The sequence below is a fragment of the Sebastes fasciatus genome, chromosome 14 (genome assembly GCF_043250625.1).
Source record: "Sebastes fasciatus isolate fSebFas1 chromosome 14, fSebFas1.pri, whole genome shotgun sequence".
In the NCBI taxonomy this organism is placed as follows: domain Eukaryota; kingdom Metazoa; phylum Chordata; class Actinopteri; order Perciformes; family Sebastidae; genus Sebastes; species Sebastes fasciatus.
In genome coordinates, this window is record NC_133808.1 from 33744604 (window position 1) to 33762959 (window position 18356).

The window sequence follows — 18356 nt, forward strand, 5'->3', positions numbered from 1 at the left end:
AATGAAGTGAGTTAGAGAACTGAAGTGTTTCTGCTGTAGGTAAATGAAGTGAGTTAGAGAACTGAAGTGTTTCTGCTGTAGGTAAATGAAGTGAGTTAGAGAACTGAAGGGTTCCTGCTGTAGGTAAATGAAGTGAGTTAGAGAACTGAAGGGTTCCTGCTGTAGGTAAATGAAGTGAGTTAGAGAACTGAAGGGTTCCTGCTGTAGGTAAATTAAGTGAGTTAGAGAACTGAAGGGTTCCTGCTGTAGGTAAATTAAGTGAATTCGAGAAGTGAAGTGTTCCTGTTGTAGGTAAATAAAGTGAGTTAGAGAAGTGAAGGGTTCCTGCTGTAGGTAAATGAAGTGAGTTAATTAAGTGAAGGGTTCCTGCTGTAGGTAAATGAAGTGAGTTAATGAACTGAAGTGTTTCTGCTGTAGGTAAATGAAGTGAGTTAATTAAGTGAAGGGTTCCTGCTGTAGGTAAATGAAGTGAGTTAATGAACTGAAGTGTTTCTGCTGTAGGTAAATGAAGTGAGTTAATTAAGTGAAGGGTTCCTGCTGTAGGTAAATGAAGTGAGTTAATGAACTGAAGTGTTTCTGCTGTAGGTAAATGAAGTGAGTTAGAGAACTGAAGTTTTTCTGCTGTAGGTAAATGAAGTGAGTTAGAGAACTGAAGGGTTCCTGCTGTAGGTTGTGGCAGCTGCCAATTCTCTGGTGCTTGCTGTTGTTTCCCTTTTCCCTGGTGTTTTTTTGGTTGAGTTGCTGAGTGATTAGAGGGTTATTCAGTTCACCTGTTGCGCAGGGTGTGGGGACTGGCTCTTAAATGATAGTTGAGAGCAGCTTGGTGCATTCCCCTCTTGGCCAATCAGGGTGTAATGACGACCTTTCTGTAGGGCTTAAAAGAGGAGGGAAATTGCACACCCAGTGTCATTCTGATCTCTCCTTCACTCAATGCAACATGTATTATCAGCTTTACCAGAAACTCTGGTCTGTTTTGGGCCCTTTTGGGATTCTGTGATCTTTGTGTTTTGTTTGTTGAGAGTGTTGACTCCTAGTTGGGGAAACAAGTTAAGTGCCAACCAATTGGGTTACCTGCACTGGGACGTTTAGGTACTATTTGTGCAACGATCTGGCTTGCCTTACAATAGCCTAACGCCTGCAGGCTGTATTTTTGTATTCTATTCATTTGTTGATTTTCAATGAAACCCTTTATACCCATTTCTTTTAGTGTATTTTATTTGGGAAAACTTTAAAGGAGGGTAAAAGGAAAAACACAAACCAATATTTCAGTTTCCTTAATTGTTTGTTAATATAGAGGCATTTGTTCATTATTATTATTAAGAAGGCATTTTATTTTATATTATTATGTGGATGGGAACTGTTTTTCAGTCTTCTGACTGAACAACTAAAGTCTGGGGAACTCAGTACCGCCACAGGTAAATGAAGTGAGTTAGAGAACTGAAGGGTTCCTGCTGTAGGTAAATGAAGTGAGTTAGAGAACTGAAGGGTTCCTGTTGTAGGTAAATTAAGTGAATTCGAGAAGTGAAGTGTTCCTGTTGTAGGTAAATGAAGTGAGTTAGAGAAGTGAAGGGTTCCTGCTGTAGGTAAATGAAGCGAGTTAATGAACTGAAGTGTTTCTGCTGTAGGTAAATGAAGTGAGTTCCTGCTGTGTGTTCTGTAGAGAACTTTGGAGGAACAGATGGAGAACCACCGAGAAGTTCATCACAAACAACTGAGTCGCCTCCGAGACGAGATCGAGCAAAAGCAGAGAGACGTCGACCAACTCAAAGAGTATGTTATTGATTATAATAAGCAATCAGTTACTGATGATCACTATTGATCATATCAAATATGACAGTGACTGTTGTTTTGATCATTATTAATTGTTAAATAATTGTTATCTCTTTATTAATGGAGCGAACGTGTGTGGGAGCATTAGGCTCATCATTATGATTTAGTTTTTCTGTTGACGATAGTGATTCTTAATTTTACTCACATTTTTAATTCTGATAACTTTTAAAGGTCCCAAAAGTGAGATTTGCTTGTCTTTTATATTATAAAGCAGGTTTAAGTGATATACAGCGGGTAAAATAAGTATTGAACACGTCACCATTTTTCTCAGTAAATATATTTCCAAAGGCGCTATTGACATGAAATGTTCACCAGATGTTGGTAACAACCCAAGTAATCTATACATACAAAGAAACCAAAACAAATAAGTTCAGAAATTAAGTTATGTGTAGTAATGTGAAATGACACAGGGAAAAAGTATTGAACACATGAAGAAAGGGAGGTGCAAAAAGGCATGGAAAGCCAAGACAACAGCTGAAATCTATCAGTAATTAGAAAGCAATCCGGCCCCTTGTCAGTGCAAATTAATATCAGCTGGTTCAGTCCCAACTGATGGCCTATAAAAAGGTGTCTTATTACCAAGGTGTCACACAAGAAACATCTCGTGATGGGTAAAAGCAAAGAGCTCTCTCAAGACCTTCGCAACCATATTGTTGCAAAACATACTGATGACATTGGTTACAGCCGCATTTCTAAACTTCTGAATGTTCTAGTGAGCACTGTTGGGGCCATAATCCGGAAGTGGAAAGAACATCATTTCACCATAAACTGGCCACGACCAGGTGCTCCTTGCAAGATTTCTGACAGAGGAGTGAAAGAATTATCAGAAGAGTTGTCCAAGAGCCAAGGACCACTTGTGGAGAGCTTCAGAAAGACCTGGAATTAGCAGGTACAATTGTTTCAAAGAAATCAATAAGTAATGCACTCAACCGCCATGGCCTGTATGCACGCTCACCACGCAAGACTCCATTGCTGAAGAAAAAGCATGTTGAAGCTCGTTTAAAGTTTGCTGCACAACATTTGGACAAGCCTGTGAAATACTGGGAGAATATAGTCTGGTCAGATGAGAGCAAAGTTTAACTCTTTGGATGCCATAAAACACACCATGTTTGGAGGACAAATGGCACTGCACATCACCCTAAAAACACCATACCAACAGTGAAGTTTGGAGGTGGGAACATCATGGTGTGGGGCTGCTTTTCAGCATACGGTACTGGCAAACTTCACATAATTGAAGGAAGGATGAATGGAAAAATGTACCGAGACATTCTTGATAAAAATCTGCTGCCATCTACCAGGATGATGAAGATGAAACGAGGGTGGACATTTCAGCAAGACAATGATCCCAAACACACAGCCAAGGAAACTCTCAATTGGTTTCAGAGAAAGAAAATAAAGCTGCTAGAATGGCCCAGCCAATCACCTGACTTGAATCTAATTGAAAATCTATGGAAAGAACTGAAGATCAGAGTTCATAGAAGAGGCCCACGAAACCTTCAAGATTTGAAGACTGTTTGTGTGGAAGAATGGGCCAAAATCACCCCTGAGCAATGCATATGACTAGTTTCTCCATACAGGAGGCGTCTTGAAGCTGTCATTACCAACAAAGGCTTTTGTACAAAGTATTAAATAAATATCAGTAAGCGTGTTCAATACTTTTTCCCTGTGTCATTTCACATTATTACACATAACTTAATTTCTGAACTTATTTGTTTTGATTTCTTTGTATGTATAGATTACTTGGGTTGTTACCAACATCTGGTGAAAAATTCATGTCAATAGCACCTTTGGAAATATATTTACTGACAAAAATGGTGACGTGTTCAATACTTATTTTACCCGCTGTATACTGTATACATTTTTTTTATTTATATATTCTTAATAAAGTCATTCATTCATTCAAATACTATGAAATTATCGAAACACTCAATGACCGGAAAAATACACAGCCTGTATTCAGAAACTATGCCTTTGAAACAAGCCCTCATGATTTCTGTCTATTTATGATGTCACTAATCTGTTTTATATAGACCTTTATACAGTTTTAAACACATGATGTCACGAATCTGTCATATATAGACCATTATACAGTTTTAAACACATGATGTCACTAATCTGTCATATATAGACCATTATACAGTTTTAAACACATGTCACTAATCTGTCATATATAGACCGTTATACAGTTTTAAACACATGATGTCACTAATCTGTTTTATATAGACCATTATACAGTTTGAACCACATGATGTCACTAATCTGTCATATATAGACCATTATACAGTTTTAAATACATGATGTCACTAATCTGTCATATATAGACCTTTATACAGTTTGAACCATGTAAACATGTTTTAGTAGAAACAAAAAAGTACGACCCTGAAAATGAACATGATATGGGACCTTTTTTGAGGCTCTAGCTGTACGAATGCGCTGGCAGTAATGGAATATGAATAAATGTGTTGTGTGTGTTATTTTAGTGTGAATCAGGCTCTGCAACTGGAGAACAGGAAGCTTCAGTCTGATTTTGACAAACTGAAGGCTGAGGATCAAAACAAAGACCAGAAACTACAGAAACTGCTGTAAGTTTATCCTGTTCACCATAGACTCAACAGGCACCTCTTTTTACACAAACTCAAAATTCAATCACTCAGGTTGTTTTATTAAACTCTGACTCCGTTTGTGTGTTTCAGGTTCCTGAATGAGAAGAGAGAACAAGCCAAAGAGGACCTGAAGGGTCTGGAGGAGACAGTGGTACCTGAATTATTGTTTTTACATTCATCATTTCTTATCTGTAGCAGTGACATATCTGAGATCAGCTGACCGTTTGTGTTTCATCCAACAGGCCAAAGAGCTGCTGATGCTCAACAACCTCCGTAAAGTCTTCATCCAGGACCTCGGCACTCGAGTCAAAAATGTAAGAAAACCACCAGTCAGTCCATCGCTCCAAAACTTCATCAGTGTTAAATCTATCAATAACGAAATCTACAAAACTTCATCAGTGTCAAATCTATCAATCACAAAAATCTACAAAACTTCACCAGTGTTAAATCTATCAATAACAAAATGTACAAAACTTCATCAGTGTTAAATCTATCAATAACAAAATCTACAAATCATCATCAGTGTTAAATCTATCAATAACAAAATCTACAAAACTTCATCAGTGTTAAATCTATCAATTACAAAATCTACAAAACATCATCAGTGTTAAATCTATCAATAACAAAATCTACAAAACATCATCAGTGTTAAATCTATCAATAACAAAATCTACAACACTTCATCAGTTTTAAATCTATCAATAACAAAATCTACAACACTTCATCAGTGTTAAATCTATCAATAACAAAATCTACAAAACATCATCAGTGTTAAATCTATCAATAACAAAATCCTACAAAACTTCATCAGTGTTAAATCTATCAATAACAAAATCTACAAAACATCATCAGTGTTAAATCTATCAATAACAAAATCCTACAAAACTTCATCAGTGTTAAATCTATCAATAACAAAATCCTACAAAACTTCATCAGTGTTAAATCTATCAATAACAAAATCTACAAAACATCAGTGTTAAATCTATCAATAACAAAATCTACAACACTTCATCAGTTTTAAATCTATCAATAACAAAATCTACAACACTTCATCAGTGTTAAATCTATCAATAACAAAATCTACAACACTTCATCAGTGTTAAATCTATCAATAACAAAATCTACAACACTTCATCAGTGTTAAATCTATCAATAACAAAATCTACAACACTTCATCAGTTTTAAATCTATCAATAACAAAATCTACAACACTTCATCAGTGTTAAATCTATCAATAACAAAATCTACAACACTTCATCAGTGTTAAATCTATCAATAACAAAATCTACAAAACTTCATCAGTTTTAAATCTATCAATAACAAAATCCTACAAAACTTCATCAGTGTTAAATCTATCAATAACAAAATCTACAAAACATCATCAGTTTTAAATCTATCAATAACAAAATCTACAACACTTCATCAGTGTTAAATCTATCAATAACAAAATCTACAAAACTTCATCAGTTTTAAATCTATCAATAACAAAATCTACAAAACATCAGTGTTAAATCTATCAATAACAAAATCCTACAAAACTTCATCAGTGTTAAATCTATCAATAACAAAATCTACAAAACATCATCAGTGTTAAATCTATCAATAACAAAATCTACAAAACATCATCAGTGTTAAATCTATCAATAACAAAATCCTACAAAACTTCATCAGTGTTAAATCTATCAATAACAAAATCCTACAAAACTTCATCAGTGTTAAATCTATCAATAACAAAATCTACAAAACATCATCAGTGTTAAATCTATCATTAACAAAATCTACAACACTTCATCAGTTTTAAATCTATCAATAACAAAATCTACAACACTTCATCAGTTTTAAATCTATCAATAACAAAATCTACAAAACATCAGTGTTAAATCTATCAATAACAAAATCCTACAAAACTTCATCAGTGTTAAATCTATCAATAACAAAATCTACAAAACATCATCAGTGTTAAATCTATCAATAACAAAATCTACAACACTTCATCAGTTTTAAATCTATCAATAACAAAATCTACAACACTTCATCAGTGTTAAATCTATCAATAACAAAATCTACAAAACATAATCAGTGTTAAATCTATCAATAACAAAATCCTACAAAACTTCATCAGTGTTAAATCTATCAATAACAAAATCCTACAAAACTTCATCAGTGTTAAATCTATCAATAACAAAATCTACAAAACATCATCAGTGTTAAATCTATCAATAACAAAATCTACAACACTTCATCAGTTTTAAATCTATCAATAACAAAATCTACAACACTTCATCAGTGTTAAATCTATCAATAACAAAATCTACAACACTTCATCAGTGTTAAATCTATCAATAACAAAATCCTACAAAACTTCATCAGTGTTAAATCTATCAATAACAAAATCTACAAAACATCATCAGTGTTAAATCTATCAATAACAAAATCCTACAAAACTTCATCAGTGTTAAATCTATCAATAACAAAATCCTACAAAACTTCATCAGTGTTAAATCTATCAATAACAAAATCCTACAAAACTTCATCAGTGTTAAATCTATCAATAACAAAATCTACAAAACATCATCAGTGTTAAATCTATCAATAACAAAATCTACAACACTTCATCAGTTTTAAATCTATCAATAACAAAATCTACAACACTTCATCAGTGTTAAATCTATCAATAACAAAATCTACAACACTTCATCAGTGTTAAATCTATCAATAACAAAATCCTACAAAACTTCATCAGTGTTAAATCTATCAATAACAAAATCTACAAAACATCATCAGTGTTAAATCTATCAATAACAAAATCTACAAAACATCATCAGTGTTAAATCTATCAATAACAAAATCTACAACACTTCATCAGTGTTAAATCTATCAATAACAAAATCTACAAAACATCATCAGTGTTAAATCTATCAATAACAAAATCTACAACACTTCATCAGTTTTAAATCTATCAATAACAAAATCTACAACACTTCATCAGTGTTAAATCTATCAATAACAAAATCCTACAAAACTTCATCAGTGTTAAATCTATCAATAACAAAATCTACAAAACATCATCAGTGTTAAATCTATCAATAACAAAATCTACAACACTTCATCAGTTTTAAATCTATCAATAACAAAATCTACAACACTTCATCAGTGTTAAATCTATCAATAACAAAATCTACAACACTTCATCAGTTTTAAATCTATCAATAACAAAATCTACAACACTTCATCAGTGTTAAATCTATCAATAACAAAATCTACAAAACATCATCAGTGTTAAATCTATCAATAACAAAATCTACAACACTTCATCAGTGTTAAATCTATCAATAACAAAATCCTACAAAACTTCATCAGTGTTAAATCTATCAATAACAAAATCTACAAAACATCATCAGTGTTAAATCTATCAATAACAAAATCTACAACACTTCATCAGTTTTAAATCTATCAATAACAAAATCTACAACACTTCATCAGTGTTAAATCTATCAATAACAAAATCTACAACACTTCATCAGTTTTAAATCTATCAATAACAAAATCTACAACACTTCATCAGTGTTAAATCTATCAATAACAAAATCTACAAAACATCATCAGTGTTAAATCTATCAATAACAAAATCTACAACACTTCATCAGTTTTAAATCTATCAATAACAAAATCTACAACACTTCATCAGTGTTAAATCTATCAATAACAAAATCTACAACACTTCATCAGTGTTAAATCTATTAATAACAAAATCTACAACACTTCATCAGTGTTAAATCTATCAATAACAAAATCTACAACACTTCATCAGTGTTAAATCTATCAATAACAAAATCTACAACACTTCATCAGTGTTAAATCTATAAATAACAAGATCTACAAAACTTCATCAGTGTTAAATCTATCAATAACAAAATCTACAACACTTCATCAGTGTTAAATCTATCAATAACAAAATCTACAAAACATCATCAGTGTTAAATCTATCATTAACAAAATCTACAACACTTCATCAGTTTTAAATCTATCAATAACAAAATCTACAACACTTCATCAGTTTTAAATCTATCAATAACAAAATCTACAAAACATCAGTGTTAAATCTATCAATAACAAAATCCTACAAAACTTCATCAGTGTTAAATCTATCAATAACAAAATCTACAAAACATCATCAGTGTTAAATCTATCAATAACAAAATCTACAACACTTCATCAGTTTTAAATCTATCAATAACAAAATCTACAACACTTCATCAGTGTTAAATCTATCAATAACAAAATCTACAAAACATAATCAGTGTTAAATCTATCAATAACAAAATCCTACAAAACTTCATCAGTGTTAAATCTATCAATAACAAAATCCTACAAAACTTCATCAGTGTTAAATCTATCAATAACAAAATCTACAAAACATCATCAGTGTTAAATCTATCAATAACAAAATCTACAACACTTCATCAGTTTTAAATCTATCAATAACAAAATCTACAACACTTCATCAGTGTTAAATCTATCAATAACAAAATCTACAACACTTCATCAGTGTTAAATCTATCAATAACAAAATCCTACAAAACTTCATCAGTGTTAAATCTATCAATAACAAAATCTACAAAACATCATCAGTGTTAAATCTATCAATAACAAAATCCTACAAAACTTCATCAGTGTTAAATCTATCAATAACAAAATCCTACAAAACTTCATCAGTGTTAAATCTATCAATAACAAAATCCTACAAAACTTCATCAGTGTTAAATCTATCAATAACAAAATCTACAAAACATCATCAGTGTTAAATCTATCAATAACAAAATCTACAACACTTCATCAGTTTTAAATCTATCAATAACAAAATCTACAACACTTCATCAGTGTTAAATCTATCAATAACAAAATCTACAACACTTCATCAGTTTTAAATCTATCAATAACAAAATCTACAACACTTCATCAGTGTTAAATCTATCAATAACAAAATCTACAAAACATCATCAGTGTTAAATCTATCAATAACAAAATCTACAACACTTCATCAGTTTTAAATCTATCAATAACAAAATCTACAACACTTCATCAGTGTTAAATCTATCAATAACAAAATCCTACAAAACTTCATCAGTGTTAAATCTATCAATAACAAAATCTACAAAACATCATCAGTGTTAAATCTATCAATAACAAAATCTACAACACTTCATCAGTTTTAAATCTATCAATAACAAAATCTACAACACTTCATCAGTGTTAAATCTATCAATAACAAAATCTACAACACTTCATCAGTTTTAAATCTATCAATAACAAAATCTACAACACTTCATCAGTGTTAAATCTATCAATAACAAAATCTACAAAACATCATCAGTGTTAAATCTATCAATAACAAAATCTACAACACTTCATCAGTGTTAAATCTATCAATAACAAAATCCTACAAAACTTCATCAGTGTTAAATCTATCAATAACAAAATCTACAAAACATCATCAGTGTTAAATCTATCAATAACAAAATCTACAACACTTCATCAGTTTTAAATCTATCAATAACAAAATCTACAACACTTCATCAGTGTTAAATCTATCAATAACAAAATCTACAACACTTCATCAGTTTTAAATCTATCAATAACAAAATCTACAACACTTCATCAGTGTTAAATCTATCAATAACAAAATCTACAAAACATCATCAGTGTTAAATCTATCAATAACAAAATCTACAACACTTCATCAGTTTTAAATCTATCAATAACAAAATCTACAACACTTCATCAGTGTTAAATCTATCAATAACAAAATCTACAACACTTCATCAGTGTTAAATCTATTAATAACAAAATCTACAACACTTCATCAGTGTTAAATCTATCAATAACAAAATCTACAACACTTCATCAGTGTTAAATCTATCAATAACAAAATCTACAACACTTCATCAGTGTTAAATCTATAAATAACAAGATCTACAAAACTTCATCAGTGTTAAATCTATCAATAACAAAATCTACAACACTTCATCAGTGTTAAATCTATAAATAACAAAATCTACAACACTTCATAAGTTTTAAATCTATCAATAACAAAATCTACAACACTTCATAAGTTTTAAATCTATCAATAACAGAATCTACAACACTTCATCAGTGTTAAATCTATCAATAACAAAATCCTACAAAACTTCATCAGTGTTAAATCTATCAATAACAAAATCTACAAAACATCATCAGTGTTAAATCTATCAATAACAAAATCTACAACACTTCATCAGTTTTAAATCTACCAATAACAAAATCTACAACACTTCATCAGTGTTATATCTATCAATAACAAAATCTATAAAACTTCATCAGTTTTAATTCTATCAATAACAAAATCTACAACACTTCATCAGTGTTAAATCTATCAATAACAAAATCTACAAAACATCATCAGTGTTAAATCTATCAATAACAAAATCTACAAAACATCATCAGTGTTAAATCTATCATCACAAAATCTACAAAACATCATCAGTGTTAAATCTATCAATCACAAAATCTACAAAACTTCATCAGTGTTAAATCTATCAATAACAAAATCCTACAAAACTTCATCAGTGTTAAATCTATCAATAACAAAATCTACAAAACTTCATCAGTTTTAAATCTATCAATAACACAATCTACAACACTTCATCAGTTTTAAATCTATCAATAACAAAATCTACAACACTTCATCAGTGTTAAATCTATCAATAACAAAATCTACAACACTTCATCAGTTTTAAATCTATCAATAACAAAATCTACAACACTTCATCAATGTTAAATCTATCAATAACAAAATCTACAACACTTCATCAGTGTTAAATCTATCAATAACAAAATCTACAACACTTCATCAGTGTTAAATCTATCGATAACAAAATCTACAACACTTCATCAGTGTTAAATCTATCAATAACAAAATCTACAAAACTTCATCAGTTTTAAATCTATCAATAACAAAATCTACAACACTTCATCAGTGTTAAATCTATCAATAACAAAATCTACAACACTTCATCAGTGTTAAATCTATCAATAACAAAATCTACAACACTTCATCAGTTTTAAATCTATCAATAACAAAATCTACAACACTTCATCAGTTTTAAATCTATCAATAACAAAATCTACAACACTTCATCAGTGTTAAATCTATCAATAACAAAATCTACAAAACATCATCAGTGTTAAATCTATCAATAACAAAATCTACAACACTTCATCAGTTTTAAATCTATCAATAACAAAATCTACAACATTTCATCAGTGTTAAATCTATCAATAACAAAATCCTACAAAACTTCATCAGTGTTAAATCTATCAATAACAAAATCTACAAAACATCATCAGTGTTAAATCTATCAATAACAAAATCTACAACACTTCATCAGTTTTAAATCTATCAATAACAAAATCTACAAAACATCATCAGTGTTAAATCTATCAATAACAAAATCTACAACACTTCATCAGTTTTAAATCTATCAATAACAAAATCTACAACACTTCATCAGTGTTAAATCTATCAATAACAAAATCTACAAAACATAATCAGTGTTAAATCTATCAATAACAAAATCCTACAAAACTTCATCAGTGTTAAATCTATCAATAACAAAATCCTACAAAACTTCATCAGTGTTAAATCTATCAATAACAAAATCTACAAAACATCATCAGTGTTAAATCTATCAATAACAAAATCTACAACACTTCATCAGTTTTAAATCTATCAATAACAAAATCTACAACACTTCATCAGTGTTAAATCTATCAATAACAAAATCTACAACACTTCATCAGTGTTAAATCTATCAATAACAAAATCCTACAAAACTTCATCAGTGTTAAATCTATCAATAACAAAATCTACAAAACATCATCAGTGTTAAATCTATCAATAACAAAATCCTACAAAACTTCATCAGTGTTAAATCTATCAATAACAAAATCCTACAAAACTTCATCAGTGTTAAATCTATCAATAACAAAATCCTACAAAACTTCATCAGTGTTAAATCTATCAATAACAAAATCTACAAAACATCATCAGTGTTAAATCTATCAATAACAAAATCTACAACACTTCATCAGTTTTAAATCTATCAATAACAAAATCTACAACACTTCATCAGTGTTAAATCTATCAATAACAAAATCTACAACACTTCATCAGTGTTAAATCTATCAATAACAAAATCCTACAAAACTTCATCAGTGTTAAATCTATCAATAACAAAATCTACAAAACATCATCAGTGTTAAATCTATCAATAACAAAATCCTACAAAACTTCATCAGTGTTAAATCTATCAATAACAAAATCCTACAAAACTTCATCAGTGTTAAATCTATCAATAACAAAATCCTACAAAACTTCATCAGTGTTAAATCTATCAATAACAAAATCTACAAAACATCATCAGTGTTAAATCTATCAATAACAAAATCTACAACACTTCATCAGTTTTAAATCTATCAATAACAAAATCTACAACACTTCATCAGTTTTAAATCTATCAATAACAAAATCTACAACACTTCATCAGTGTTAAATCTATCAATAACAAAATCTACAAAACATCATCAGTGTTAAATCTATCAATAACAAAATCTACAACACTTCATCAGTTTTAAATCTATCAATAACAAAATCTACAACATTTCATCAGTGTTAAATCTATCAATAACAAAATCCTACAAAACTTCATCAGTGTTAAATCTATCAATAACAAAATCTACAAAACATCATCAGTGTTAAATCTATCAATAACAAAATCTACAACACTTCATCAGTTTTAAATCTATCAATAACAAAATCTACAAAACATCATCAGTGTTAAATCTATCAATAACAAAATCTACAACACTTCATCAGTTTTAAATCTATCAATAACAAAATCTACAACACTTCATCAGTGTTAAATCTATCAATAACAAAATCTACAAAACATAATCAGTGTTAAATCTATCAATAACAAAATCCTACAAAACTTCATCAGTGTTAAATCTATCAATAACAAAATCCTACAAAACTTCATCAGTGTTAAATCTATCAATAACAAAATCTACAAAACATCATCAGTGTTAAATCTATCAATAACAAAATCTACAACACTTCATCAGTTTTAAATCTATCAATAACAAAATCTACAACACTTCATCAGTGTTAAATCTATCAATAACAAAATCTACAACACTTCATCAGTGTTAAATCTATCAATAACAAAATCCTACAAAACTTCATCAGTGTTAAATCTATCAATAACAAAATCTACAAAACATCATCAGTGTTAAATCTATCAATAACAAAATCCTACAAAACTTCATCAGTGTTAAATCTATCAATAACAAAATCCTACAAAACTTCATCAGTGTTAAATCTATCAATAACAAAATCCTACAAAACTTCATCAGTGTTAAATCTATCAATAACAAAATCTACAAAACATCATCAGTGTTAAATCTATCAATAACAAAATCTACAACACTTCATCAGTTTTAAATCTATCAATAACAAAATCTACAACACTTCATCAGTGTTAAATCTATCAATAACAAAATCTACAACACTTCATCAGTGTTAAATCTATCAATAACAAAATCCTACAAAACTTCATCAGTGTTAAATCTATCAATAACAAAATCTACAAAACATCATCAGTGTTAAATCTATCAATAACAAAATCCTACAAAACTTCATCAGTGTTAAATCTATCAATAACAAAATCCTACAAAACTTCATCAGTGTTAAATCTATCAATAACAAAATCCTACAAAACTTCATCAGTGTTAAATCTATCAATAACAAAATCTACAAAACATCATCAGTGTTAAATCTATCAATAACAAAATCTACAACACTTCATCAGTTTTAAATCTATCAATAACAAAATCTACAACACTTCATCAGTGTTAAATCTATCAATAACAAAATCTACAACACTTCATCAGTTTTAAATCTATCAATAACAAAATCTACAACACTTCATCAGTGTTAAATCTATCAATAACAAAATCTACAAAACATCATCAGTGTTAAATCTATCAATAACAAAATCTACAACACTTCATCAGTTTTAAATCTATCAATAACAAAATCTACAACACTTCATCAGTGTTAAATCTATCAATAACAAAATCCTACAAAACTTCATCAGTGTTAAATCTATCAATAACAAAATCTACAAAACATCATCAGTGTTAAATCTATCAATAACAAAATCTACAACACTTCATCAGTTTTAAATCTATCAATAACAAAATCTACAACACTTCATCAGTGTTAAATCTATCAATAACAAAATCTACAACACTTCATCAGTTTTAAATCTATCAATAACAAAATCTACAACACTTCATCAGTGTTAAATCTATCAATAACAAAATCTACAAAACATCATCAGTGTTAAATCTATCAATAACAAAATCTACAACACTTCATCAGTGTTAAATCTATCAATAACAAAATCCTACAAAACTTCATCAGTGTTAAATCTATCAATAACAAAATCTACAAAACATCATCAGTGTTAAATCTATCAATAACAAAATCTACAACACTTCATCAGTTTTAAATCTATCAATAACAAAATCTACAACACTTCATCAGTGTTAAATCTATCAATAACAAAATCTACAACACTTCATCAGTTTTAAATCTATCAATAACAAAATCTACAACACTTCATCAGTGTTAAATCTATCAATAACAAAATCTACAAAACATCATCAGTGTTAAATCTATCAATAACAAAATCTACAACACTTCATCAGTTTTAAATCTATCAATAACAAAATCTACAACACTTCATCAGTGTTAAATCTATCAATAACAAAATCTACAACACTTCATCAGTGTTAAATCTATTAATAACAAAATCTACAACACTTCATCAGTGTTAAATCTATCAATAACAAAATCTACAACACTTCATCAGTGTTAAATCTATCAATAACAAAATCTACAACACTTCATCAGTGTTAAATCTATAAATAACAAGATCTACAAAACTTCATCAGTGTTAAATCTATCAATAACAAAATCTACAACACTTCATCAGTGTTAAATCTATAAATAACAAAATCTACAACACTTCATAAGTTTTAAATCTATCAATAACAAAATCTACAACACTTCATAAGTTTTAAATCTATCAATAACAGAATCTACAACACTTCATCAGTGTTAAATCTATCAATAACAAAATCCTACAAAACTTCATCAGTGTTAAATCTATCAATAACAAAATCTACAAAACATCATCAGTGTTAAATCTATCAATAACAAAATCTACAACACTTCATCAGTTTTAAATCTACCAATAACAAAATCTACAACACTTCATCAGTGTTATATCTATCAATAACAAAATCTATAAAACTTCATCAGTTTTAATTCTATCAATAACAAAATCTACAACACTTCATCAGTGTTAAATCTATCAATAACAAAATCTACAAAACATCATCAGTGTTAAATCTATCAATAACAAAATCTACAAAACATCATCAGTGTTAAATCTATCATCACAAAATCTACAAAACATCATCAGTGTTAAATCTATCAATCACAAAATCTACAAAACTTCATCAGTGTTAAATCTATCAATAACAAAATCCTACAAAACTTCATCAGTGTTAAATCTATCAATAACAAAATCTACAAAACTTCATCAGTTTTAAATCTATCAATAACACAATCTACAACACTTCATCAGTTTTAAATCTATCAATAACAAAATCTACAACACTTCATCAGTGTTAAATCTATCAATAACAAAATCTACAACACTTCATCAGTTTTAAATCTATCAATAACAAAATCTACAACACTTCATCAATGTTAAATCTATCAATAACAAAATCTACAACACTTCATCAGTGTTAAATCTATCAATAACAAAATCTACAACACTTCATCAGTGTTAAATCTATCGATAACAAAATCTACAACACTTCATCAGTGTTAAATCTATCAATAACAAAATCTACAAAACTTCATCAGTTTTAAATCTATCAATAACAAAATCTACAACACTTCATCAGTGTTAAATCTATCAATAACAAAATCTACAACACTTCATCAGTGTTAAATCTATCAATAACAAAATCTACAACACTTCATCAGTTTTAAATCTATCAATAACAAAATCTACAACACTTCATCAGTTTTAAATCTATCAATAACAAAATCTACAACACTTCATCAGTGTTAAATCTATCAATAACAAAATCTACAAAACATCATCAGTGTTAAATCTATCAATAACAAAATCTACAACACTTCATCAGTTTTAAATCTATCAATAACAAAATCTACAACATTTCATCAGTGTTAAATCTATCAATAACAAAATCCTACAAAACTTCATCAGTGTTAAATCTATCAATAACAAAATCTACAAAACATCATCAGTGTTAAATCTATCAATAACAAAATCTACAACACTTCATCAGTTTTAAATCTATCAATAACAAAATCTACAACACTTCATCAGTGTTAAATCTATCAATAACAAAATCTACAACACTTCATCAGTTTTAAATCTATCAATAACAAAATCTACAACACTTCATCAGTGTTAAATCTATCAATAACAAAATCTACAAAACATCATCAGTGTTAAATCTATCAATAACAAAATCTACAACACTTCATCAGTGTTAAATCTATCAATAACAAAATCCTACAAAACTTCATCAGTGTTAAATCTATCAATAACAAAATCTACAAAACATCATCAGTGTTAAATCTATCAATAACAAAATCTACAACACTTCATCAGTGTTAAATCTATTAATAACAAAATCTACAACACTTCATCAGTGTTAAATCTATCAATAACAAAATCTACAACACTTCATCAGTGTTAAATCTATCAATAACAAAATCTACAACACTTCATCAGTGTTAAATCTATAAATAACAAGATCTACAAAACTTCATCAGTGTTAAATCTATCAATAACAAAATCTACAACACTTCATCAGTGTTAAATCTATAAATAACAAAATCTACAACACTTCATAAATTTTAAATCTATCAATAACAAAATCTACAACACTTCATAAGTTTTAAATCTATCAATAACAGAATCTACAACACTTCATCAGTGTTAAATCTATCAATAACAAAATCCTACAAAACTTCATCAGTGTTAAATCTATCAATAACAAAATCTACAAAACATCATCAGTGTTAAATCTATCAATAACAAAATCTACAACACTTCATCAGTTTTAAATCTACCAATAACAAAATCTACAACACTTCATCAGTGTTATATCTATCAATAACAAAATCTATAAAACTTCATCAGTTTTAATTCTATCAATAACAAAATCTACAACACTTCATCAGTGTTAAATCTATCAATAACAAAATCTACAAAACATCATCAGTGTTAAATCTATCAATAACAAAATCTACAAAACATCATCAGTGTTAAATCTATCATCACAAAATCTACAAAACATCATCAGTGTTAAATCTATCAATCACAAAATCTACAAAACTTCATCAGTGTTAAATCTATCAATAACAAAATCCTACAAAACTTCATCAGTGTTAAATCTATCAATAACAAAATCTACAAAACTTCATCAGTTTTAAATCTATCAATAACACAATCTACAACACTTCATCAGTTTTAAATCTATCAATAACAAAATCTACAACACTTCATCAGTGTTAAATCTATCAATAACAAAATCTACAACACTTCATCAGTTTTAAATCTATCAATAACAAAATCTACAACACTTCATCAGTGTTAAATCTATCAATAACAAAATCTACAACACTTCATCAGTGTTAAATCTATCAATAACAAAATCTACAAAACTCCATCAGTTTTAAATCTATCAATAACAAAATCTACAACA

The 18356-nt window shown here is 28.7% G+C and overlaps 1 protein-coding gene and 1 long non-coding RNA gene across 4 annotated transcripts in view; one reads left to right on the forward strand and one right to left on the reverse strand.

Annotated features, from left to right (window-relative positions):
- The window catches only part of LOC141782012 (kinesin heavy chain-like), a 159754-nt gene that overhangs the window by 57021 nt on the left and 84377 nt on the right, over nucleotides 1–18356 (forward strand). For all 3 annotated transcript variants that reach the window (XR_012597007.1, XR_012597006.1, XM_074658032.1), the window contains exons 19-22: nucleotides 1661–1770; nucleotides 4311–4412; nucleotides 4524–4584; nucleotides 4676–4747. Coding sequence is in view for 1 of the 3 variants with exons in the window: in XM_074658032.1 (XP_074514133.1) it covers nucleotides 1661–1770; nucleotides 4311–4412; nucleotides 4524–4584; nucleotides 4676–4747 (345 nt within the window). In the remaining 2 variants the exon portion in view is untranslated. The remainder of the gene's footprint in view (nucleotides 1–1660; nucleotides 1771–4310; nucleotides 4413–4523; nucleotides 4585–4675; nucleotides 4748–18356) is intronic.
- Nucleotides 1–18356, reverse strand: part of LOC141782013 (uncharacterized) — a 125486-nt gene that overhangs the window by 23962 nt on the left and 83168 nt on the right. The window lies entirely within an intron of this gene.